General features: G+C 42.7%; 1 protein-coding gene across 2 annotated transcripts in view; it reads right to left on the bottom strand.

The window, feature by feature from the left end:
• Positions 1-716: 716 nt before the first annotated feature.
• Positions 717-10254, bottom strand: part of oaf (out at first) — a 285677-nt gene continuing 276139 nt past the window's right edge. For both annotated transcript variants that reach the window (XM_065229389.1, XM_065229382.1), the window contains one exon: positions 717-1500. In XM_065229389.1, the coding sequence (XP_065085461.1) occupies positions 1196-1500 (305 nt within the window). In that variant the 3' untranslated portion in view covers positions 717-1195. The remainder of the gene's footprint in view (positions 1501-10254) is intronic.

The following is a 10254-nucleotide window of genomic DNA, read 5'->3' as shown; positions in this document are numbered from 1 at the left end:
CTGCCACTATAATGGCTGCCGAAAATTGCCCATCCAGCAGTGAAAACCCACTCACTTCCATTCACATTTCACTCCATTCACTGGCCGAACGAAGAGCCTTCCGAACGACGACAAGACAACAAACGAACCAAAAACCTTGAAAGGACATCATTCGCTGCGTCAAAAACAGCAAACTTAATTACGATCGGCTGCGAAAGATAAAAGCTCAGCAAACAATAGGTGCAAAAAGCATCAACCATCGACAATGTTCGTGTTGCGCTGGCCGCCTCCAACTAGGTTGTGAAGGGAATTAAGACAGCAAGCGCAGAGCTCGGTTCGGATTTGGTTGGAGGACGGCCGGCAGATAAAACCCTGGACCGATGGGCTTAGCAACGTAGCGAGAAAAAAAAAGTGCCGTTGTCGGCAAAAATGAACCAGAATTAGAGAGGAGAAAACGCTTATCGCTGCAGCTGGTTTACAACGGAACAAGAAACAAATTTAAGACCCGAACAAATGTGGGTGTGTTGAGCGGTGATTGTTCCGCAAATGAATTTCTCTTTATTCTATTTAGGCTTGCAGGGATCAATCTTGAAATTGCCAAGAGGTGGGAATTACGGAAAAACGAACAAACTCTGATTGATGGTTTTCCACCACTAAGACAGCAACCGACTTTACGAACCACACCAAGCTCCCAAGCGGAAGGGCATTCGGATAAAATGAGAAAACCGCAAAAGGGGAAAAGCCATTAAACCTATTTGTGCTATAAAATAATTTCATTAAACTCGAAACACATCTCTACATCGGATAGAAGTGTCACAGGATCAGGTTCTGCTGCTGTGGTCAGATCCACTCGGCTACCGGAGATTGCCCCGGTTACCCAGCAGCGGCGACCCTTGGCCAGCTCCCCTGGCATATAATCTCGGAGTAAAAAATTAAATTCACTGATTGTTTCGGTTGCGGCTGGCGCAGACCCTCTCGTCTTCCTAATGCTAGTTCTGGTTCTACTCTTATTGTTATTATCGTTTCCGTTACAGTCACTAACTCTACAGCTGCTGCAACTACTGCTCGAAACTGTCCCTGTTGTCGCTGTTGGTGATTTGTGTTTTACGGTGTTGTAGCTGTCGTGTTCAGCCGTTGTTGCTTCTGCTGTCCTCGTTGTTCGATTGTGAAAATTGTCCTCGTCGTCGTGGTCACTCTTCCGATGGTCCTCTAGCGGTCATTCATCCCACAGGCACTGCTGCTTCTCCCGTACGTAGTACGAGTATTGATGGCACTTGCGGCAAGTTTTGATGCCACAGCGGTAGCTGGAACCCCCACCACCGCCACCGTTCAGCAGCGGATTGGTGTCCGGTTTACCCTTGCAGTACTTGAGCCCGCAGGGGTACCATCCGATGCACATCTCCAGCGAGCAGATGCACGGGGCCCAGATGGCGGACACGTCACTACAGCGGGACGGTGGACTCCCGGTCGTCACCGACGGAAAGGGCTTCACTGCCGATTCCAGGATAGATATGGAGGAACCTGAAAGGGAAAAGAAGGGACAGACGGGTCTGTTAGAATGCAACTTTTCTAGTAATTAAAAATGCAGGTTTATTCCGAAATATAGGGCGGGTAAATGCGGGAAACGAATTACTAAGCATAAAGTACTTTCAGACTAGCGTGCTTGTTTGTTCGGAAAAATTCTACTCTAATCCAATTCAGTCTCGGTTCAAATTTGTGTTTATCATGTTTTAGCTGTCTCTTGCTGGTTCGATTCTAGGGCGATCCAACGTTGCGTTTTTTGCTTGAAATTAACAGGATCAAATGTAAATTATTTTGAATGTTTAGATGTGCTGGGGTTTTCTTCAGAAAACGAAATAGGAGAAGTGCAATTTGCTTCGGTTTTGAAATGTACCGGTCATGGCTTATTTTATTAATTAATTTGCATTTGCCATAACTGGCTCACTTGCCTTATACCCCGTTCACATTACAGCGTATATCACGTGATATACGCTGTCTTGCAATGAGCACTCATACATCTAGTTTTCATTGGAAATCCTATGTATGAGTGCTCATTGCAAGACAGCCTATATTACGCGATATAGGCTGTAATGTGAACGGGGTATTATGTTCATGATTAATAGATTGATAATTGAAGATGTCGGAATGGTAATATCTGTCATAATTCTTGATCGAGTCAGGGGAAACGAGTCAATGCAGCCATTTCCATGCCATCAACGTCATCTGTAGTGAACCAAATAGCGAATCTATACTCCAACCATAATCATTTCGAACACCCTTGTACCCCGTTCACATTACAGCGTATATCACGTGATATACACTGTCTTGCAATGAGCACTCATACATCTAGTTTTCACAGGAAATCCTATGTACCGTATGCGTGATAATGTTTGCACCATCGTACAAATAAGGTTCCCGTTTCACCTGTGCATACAATGCCTTGGTTTTCTTTGCATGCACGTAACCTATAGCTCATACCGTAGTAGGCTGTGTATAAAATAAAATGATTTACTTAGTTTGACAGTTGCACCATGACGAAGTGGCAGCGTATTTGTGATTTGTCCCACGGCACACTTCGCAAAAAGACATTTCAATCGCCGTGGGATTGTCCCGTTGGACCGTCAAAAGGGTTTTAGACCGAGAAAAGAAAGGACAACTATCCGTGAAGGTGGCCACAGGTCGTCCGAGGTCAGCTCGGGTTCCGAGGGTTATCGCTGCTATCAAAAGGAAGATTCGGGTGAATCCAGTTCAATAAGGAAAATGGCAAAAGAACACGGGATCAGTGACTTTACGGCACGGAAGATCGTAAAGGAAGATTGCGGGGCGAAGTCGAGGGCACGAAAAAAAAACTCACATGATTACCAACCGTATCCGAGAGCTACGAGTCGAACGATGCAAGAATATCTTGAACTTCCTTAAGCGAAAACAAATCCGGTAATCCTGTTCACCGACGAGAGCATGTTTACCGTCGATCCCGTATCAAATTCCAGAACCGACCGGTATATTAGTTCTCTTCCGGTAAAAGACGTGGCCGACGAGCACAAGAACGTGTATCTGACCAAGCATCCTGCTAGCGTTATGGTGTTTGGATTGGTGGCTTCCGATGGCAAAAAATGGACCCGGTGTTCATTCCAGAAGGCGACAAGGTCAAGTATGTTCCTCCGTGGATCAAAGAACAGTCCGGTCCGAAGCCAAATGTGGTATTTCAACAAGATGGGGCTCCGTGCCACACCTCGAACCGCACTCAGAAGTGGTTGCAGGAGCATCTTCCGTTCTGGGCGAAGGATATGTGGCCGCCATTCAGCTCCGATCTTAATCCGCTGGATTACTCAATATGGCCGCGTCATGAAGGCCAAGGCCTGTTCTGAACGCCACCCGAGTACAGCAAGCCTCAGACAAACATTGACCGGTACCTGGAGAGAAATGGATCCAGACTACATTAGTAGAACCTGCCGTGCATTCCGGAAGCGTGTGGATGCCGTAATTGCAGCAAGTGGAAACTCGATCGATGATTAACATATGTTCAGACTTTGAAAAACATCTTCTCTTTGAATAAATAAAAAAAACTCAAAAACCATATTTTTGAGAATTTTTTTTAATTTTGACATTGCTTAACCCAAGTAACAATTCAGTAGCCATTTAGCATCCACTCTGATTTATGATGGTTTTATAACGGCAATGAACAATCCATTTAGTTTAAATATAGCATTTCAAAGGGTAAAACATTCCTGGTTAGTAATTCAGCTTTTTCTGTTTTAATAACCTTTTATAGTCTGGCAAGAAAGCCAAAAACTGTCTTGTTTTAAAAATAAAATTAAAACAGTTCTCAATCCCTCCTTAAAACTGCTCTGTAATTCAAGCATAAACGTCATTAGCGATTGTTTATTCATGTCTTGTTAAAATACTTTATAAAAGTGTTCTATCATTATAAAAACAACCATAAAACCAGTAGGTTTTGCATTGGAGCAAAAAGCATATATTGTTGCTTTTTAAAGTACATCATAAGCTCCTTAAATTACTTTCTTAGATCGGATTCATAAATCCTATTCTAGCATCACACTTAGAAATAACTAATTTTACACGTGACGGAATCCATCTTTGACATAAAGTTTGAGACGTAAACACACATGTCATGTAAAACTAAGGGCTCTGAGACTGAAAAGTTCGATACTCAACAAAAATTATGTTTGATTGAATTGAATTACGCGTCTGTTATGACTTAATTTTATGTCAAAATTGACACTCGTATATGTCAGTCTCAGAGCATCTAAATTTACATGGATTTTTCTAAGTATGTTGATTGATACTTTCCTAGTGGATTCAACATGCGGCTAGGGGAAATGGCTCGGAAGGGGTTTTTAGTGTTGCTAAATAGCTTTTATTGTAGCTTTCAAATGATTCTAAATCCGTTCGTCATATAACCTTTTGCAGTAAATCAATCTTGAAGAGCTTCGATAATACACCCTTCAAAACCTTCTCCAGGGTGGGCCAACTAGACATATTCTAGTCTTAATGAGGTTTTGGTGGTTGCATTAATGACAAAATAGACTTAGCCAGGGTTTTATGAATGTTGTTTTATAGTTGCTTGTAGTATTTCATAAACCTTAAAATGTTACTTGGGAATGGTGCAAACATTATCACGCATACGGTATGAGTGCTCATTGCAAGACAGCCTATATTACATGATATAAGCCATAAAAGGCGAACACGAAATTATTGCGACACCGAAAATGTCATGCCAATTTTTTTATAATGTTTAGAATCAAACCAAAATTTTAGGGTAGTTTTATACATATATTTACATCAAAAATCAAAAGAAAAGTTAATCGATGGAGCCTTGAGTGTAAAATTGAACGCATTTTCGCTTGATGCCCTCCATCAAAGTCTTTACAGTGTCATCCGGTACCAGTTTCTCAGTTTTTTTTTCCATTTTCTTAACATGTCCTTCTCGTCTTTGACTGTCTTCTTGCTCTTCCGAAGTTCCCGCTTCATTATTGCCCAGTACTGCTCCACCGGGCGCAGCTCCGGACAGTTTGGCGGATTCATGTCCTTTGGAACAAAATGGACAGAATTGGCCTCATACCACTCCAGGACACTGTAACCGTTCTGTTACAAAGGTTCAATACAATATTTTAAATATGCACCATGTGACCGAGCATTCAAATAAATTTGTGTAACACTTGCGGTGAAACCCACTGGGCAGACGACACGGCCATGCTTAACGGCCGACTGCTGAATAAGGCGCGCATGGCCGCGGCAAAATGGTGACACGAAGTCACGGGTGATGAGCTGAAGGGTTCTGCGATGCTTAGAGAACGGCCATCGTTCACTTTATCTCAGGCGAGCGTGTAGACCAGAAGTGTCTGTGGAATACATGTTAACAGAAAACAGTGCGAGTAGTGAATCAAGGTGCAGTGGAAATCACCAATTCAGCTGATTCAGGACTTTTCTTTTCAACCAATCAAATGGTTTTCTGGTTGGCGAGTCAAGGACCGCCATTGCACGCTACGGTCTAGGTGACATTGAGTTACCTTGACCTAACCGCAAAGGACATTGTTCTCGGGCTGAAGGCCCTAAACGCCAAGGAGAATTTCCCTTCCCGGTTCGACAGAGGGCGGCCTTGCCGTCGTCGACCGGCTTCGTCAGAAGGAAGCGCCTGTGCATCGGAACCATCTCCACAAACCGCTATACCAGCCCGGTAAAACCAACCCGCCATCGCACTACGGCCGACGTTCGGTCAGCCTCGCTTCGTCCGCCATTGCCGGAATTGTACCGCAATTTCACCGAGCGGTGGTACCGCCATCTTGCCGACAAGATCGGCCTTTAAGGATCTTTCCGGAACCACAGCGAGCGCTCGCTGGTCTGCAGTCGTCGTAGTCACCATCGTCATCAAGGGTATGTGCCAAGAAAATCGAACACAACACCACACAATCCACACTATCGGTAGTTGCAGAAATACAGTGTTTAAATTGATCCGCGTTGTGTTTTAGTTTAATTGAAAGCTTGAGTGCCTTTTCATCCGCGTAGCCCCTCCAGTTTGCCCAGTAGTGCGCCGACTCTGAGACACAGTTCAAGGAGTCTCGTGCTGCTGAGTTGTTGTCGGGCAGAACATTAGTTTCAACACTTTTAGAATAGTGACATGATGCCAAATCTAGCCAAAATAGCGGAGCTTCGTCGTGCTGCTGCAAGAACGGCAAAAAGCGCTTCTCGAGGCACTCAGATTTGTAGATCTCGCCATTTACTGTGCCCTTTGTCACGAAAGGCTCACTCCTCAGTCCGCAAGAGCAGATGGCCTGCCAAATGAGATATTTGGAGGTGAACTTCGACATTTTCTTCTTCTTAAATTTGTCGTCCACATCGAACTTGCTCTTGCCGGTGAAAAACTCCAACCCCGGAATTTGCTTAAAATCGGCTTTTATATACGTTTCGTCGTCCATCACACAGCAGCCATATTTTGTCAGCATCTTCTCGTAGAGCTTCCGTGCCCGAGTTTTAGCCGTCGATTGTTGCCGCTCAGCGCGGTTTGGGAAGTTCTGTACCTTGTATGTATGTAGTCCAGCTCTCTTCTTTGCATTCCGGACGTAGCTCTGCGACATGCCGATCTTTTTAGCCAAATCATGGCTTGAGACGTTGGGATTTGCTTTAATCATCCGCTTCACCTTTCCCTCCGTCTTTTTGTTCTCCGGTCCCGGTTTTCTTCCAGCTCCTTTGCCGTGGTCCAACGTCAACCGCTCCTGGAACCGCTTCAACACTCTGGAGACGGTTGAATGGTGAATGTTCAACATTTTTCCCAACTGCCGGTGCGACAGGTCAGGAAATTCCAGGTGTTTCGAAAGAATTTGTTCTCTCAACTCGCGTTGGTTCACCTCCATTTTCGTTGAATCGAAAAACACGACTTCGAGTTTGACAGCATGTACACAATACACATCAATGAGAAAGTGTGCAAAATTTGGTTGATTTTTACCCAATGGTAAAAAAGTTATGCCCTGTTGAATGTGTCGCAATAATTTCGTGTTCGCCCTTTAGTCTGTACGGGGTATAAGGGGTATTCTGTATTGGACACTGAGCGGACAAGTTTATTGAGAACCTACATTTGGCGACGAGAGATTCAAGAAAAGAAGGTTTCGGTCCGAAAGAACCATGGGAAGACCGAGATAGTATACGGGAAGAACCACGGGTTTTCGATAAATATCAAGGGCTTGTCAAAATGTCAACGGCAGGGTTGAAAAAATCACCAGCATTCACTATGAAATGAATGTTTCATCCATAGTGAACTTTGATGAATTTTAGTGATTTTTTCAGCCCTGGTCGACGGTAAGAGATTTATTTTAGGAAAAAAGTGATGTTCAATGTTCCGAAATTCAAAGTGAGCAACTGTGACCAGATACAAGGAAAAGTGGTTTTTAGACGTTAGTACGATAAATGAAACGGGATATTTTACTATGTTCTTGTTCCAGTTCATCGGTAAAACGTTGACTTCATTCAGTGCAGAGAACTACGAGTTCTTGTCCACTGAGATGGGTGTTAAAAGTGAAGAAAATTTCGTGTTCCAGGCCGCAGTACGGATTATAGGAAGTTCTAAGAACTTCAGTCTAATCCTTGGAAGAAACGGAGGGAACTTTCCGAAAGTTCTAGTCCGTTTCTGTAACCAAATAAAGAGGATACAGCTATCCTAGTATATTTGGAGAAAAAAAAACGTGAAAAAATGTGTCCAAAGCAACAGCTTAACACCCTGTATCTGATCACGTGTTGCACAACTTTGAATCTTTCGGAGAACAAGAAAAACGTTACCATAGTAGCAGCAAAGAGAAAATCATCGACTGCCATACATTTGACTGAGTTTGTATTTTTTTTTCCAGTTAACCTATAACATTACTCCTCTCTTTGAATCCGTAGGTTCTACCAGCTCTCGTTGGGAAGAATGGAGAGACCAGTTTGTGGCTTACCTAAATTTAAAGGAAGTACGTGACACTGACGAAAAGCATATAGCACTATTTTGCTTTGGTGGACCTAACGTCAGGAAAATTTCAAAGGATGTAGTCGTAAGCGATCCACTGATGGACAACCAATATCGTGCAGTAATGGAGGCACTCGACAATTACTACTCGCCACGAATGTCTTTACACTATGAGAGATTCAAGTTTCGACAAGTGACTTTCAACCCAAACGAGAAGGTAGATCAGTTCGTGGTACGCTTGAAAGTTCAAGTTGTGGTGCTAGGGGCAAGGCAGCTTTCAATCATGAGTAATTTTCGTGCAAATCTTGAGTAACTCTGAGTTACTCGCGTTGCTCAATAATGAATATCGTTGTCAAAATGAAAATTTGTATCGCAGCAACTCAGTTGAACAGGTTTCTCTCCGTATTTACACATTTGTGGTTCTGCTCAAGCAAAAATAAAAATCAGAATAGTTCTTGATGATCTAGGAGGAATGAGGCTACAACTTATCTACTATATAAGTTATAACATTATCCTTATCGTTACTACCGAATGTAATAATCATTTCCAGTGCTGGGAAAATATCAAAAAATCAAATCTCACCAACGCCCAAGATCACGCTTGATTTTCGTAGACAAAAATCAACAAGCAAACAACTGCGGTTAATTTTGCAAGCTGTGATATCGCAGCTCGGAATATCAAGCTAACAAAACTCACCAACTGCAAATCTCACCAAACTGTGATGAGATTGAGTTTAATGATTTTTGCTTTACACCCGAATGCAACCGAAACTTCCATAATTGCTTGCAGCAGTCCCTTCGCGTCTGTCATCGGTGAAGATTAAAAAGAGATAGCAAACTATGCTTTCTCTTTCTAAGAAAACGATGTGCAATGGAATCATTTTTGTGTCGAGTCAACTCTCAGCTTGATTTTTGCACGTTGTGAATAGTCTCGCTATATCAAAGGAGCTTGTAAAATCAATATCAAGCATGATGTTTTGTTCCAATATCATGCGTGATATTGCGAGCGCATGAGAGTGGAAAAATATCAATTGATTTGTGATTTTGCCAACACTGATCATTTCTCGTAATCCATATTATAGTTGATGAAGTTCGTTTGATCGATGTAGGAACATAGACAAACATTTTCAGTTTACATCAGTATCTAAACATGAAATAAATTGTTCTACCAAGAGGCTTGAACGGGGGTGGGCCTTTACCTTCCAGCTTCACGGCAAACAAAGGGTACTATATGCATGGACCAACCACAGCGTTCATTGACACTTCAAGCAGACAATTCAATAGGAGTTGTTTGTTTCGCGTCAACTAACTAAGTACTCGCGACCGTTGAATAATACATAGCCCTTTATTTATCAAACCAAAACATGCAATAAAAGGTTTATTAAGCTTATCACTAATTTGTATTTGACTTAAACTAGGAACAACGTATCGAATTAAAATGCCGTCGTGGGTCTACTGCCCGTGCAATACAGTGATCTGGTTGAGGTGGACTGATCATTGAACCCGCACAACCGTTTTAGGTAGTTCAGTCCTCCGTCGATGCGATGATTTTCTTCGGCTAGTGAGCGCTGGTGATATTCTCAATGCTCTTATCACTTATCTGGTTTTGTCATCCTTATCACTCCTATGCAGTCTTGTAAGCGGTCACGGTAGTCGACACATTCTCTGTGATAATCGACTGCTTTTGCCTCCGACACTTGGAAAACAAGCTATCATAGTACAGTACCAAACTCAAATTTCATACTACAGGCTCTGTCATATGACACTGTCGCCGAAGACCGTCACGAATGTATGTATTTTAGTTTTTCTCATAATAAGAGCTGCTGATGTTGTGCTTGTGTGAATTCTGAAAATAACAAGCAATGATGTCCTAGGAATAACATTTCTGATCAGAAATGGTTTAATTTACACCAAATGGAGGAATTAGAACGAAATTACTCATGTCATATGATAGTTATTTGATAATTTTCTTTTCGCTCGAATGTTATTCTACCGGTTGTGTTGTGTGAGAGAGACGACGGTAGAGCATGAGTGTAGGAATAAAAACAGACTGTCACGCACGACAACGAAGCGAGTGTAGTAAAAAACGTCAACTGTTTCAACCCCTGCTCCTATGTCTAATCGGTGGCGATCGATGACGATGATGACACTGATGATGGCATGATAATGGCTTCACTAGTACGTAGTGCGAGAGAGGTAATCCAATGGTACTGCTCAAGATCGTCTAATCAGTGTGAGGGTCTTGATCAACCGAGGTGGTGTGTTGGACGATAACTGTGTGATTAAGACAGGTTAGTAGTTGGATGGACCATCAACTCA

Source organism: Ochlerotatus camptorhynchus, unplaced genomic scaffold, assembly GCF_037179485.1.
Source record: "Ochlerotatus camptorhynchus isolate MF236.1 unplaced genomic scaffold, CSIRO-AGI_Acam_v1.1 ptg000024l, whole genome shotgun sequence".
NCBI classification, from domain to species: Eukaryota; Metazoa; Arthropoda; class Insecta; order Diptera; family Culicidae; genus Ochlerotatus; species Ochlerotatus camptorhynchus.
Note: the sequence above shows the minus strand (reverse complement) of the source record. Positions and strands in the feature narration are given on the sequence as shown.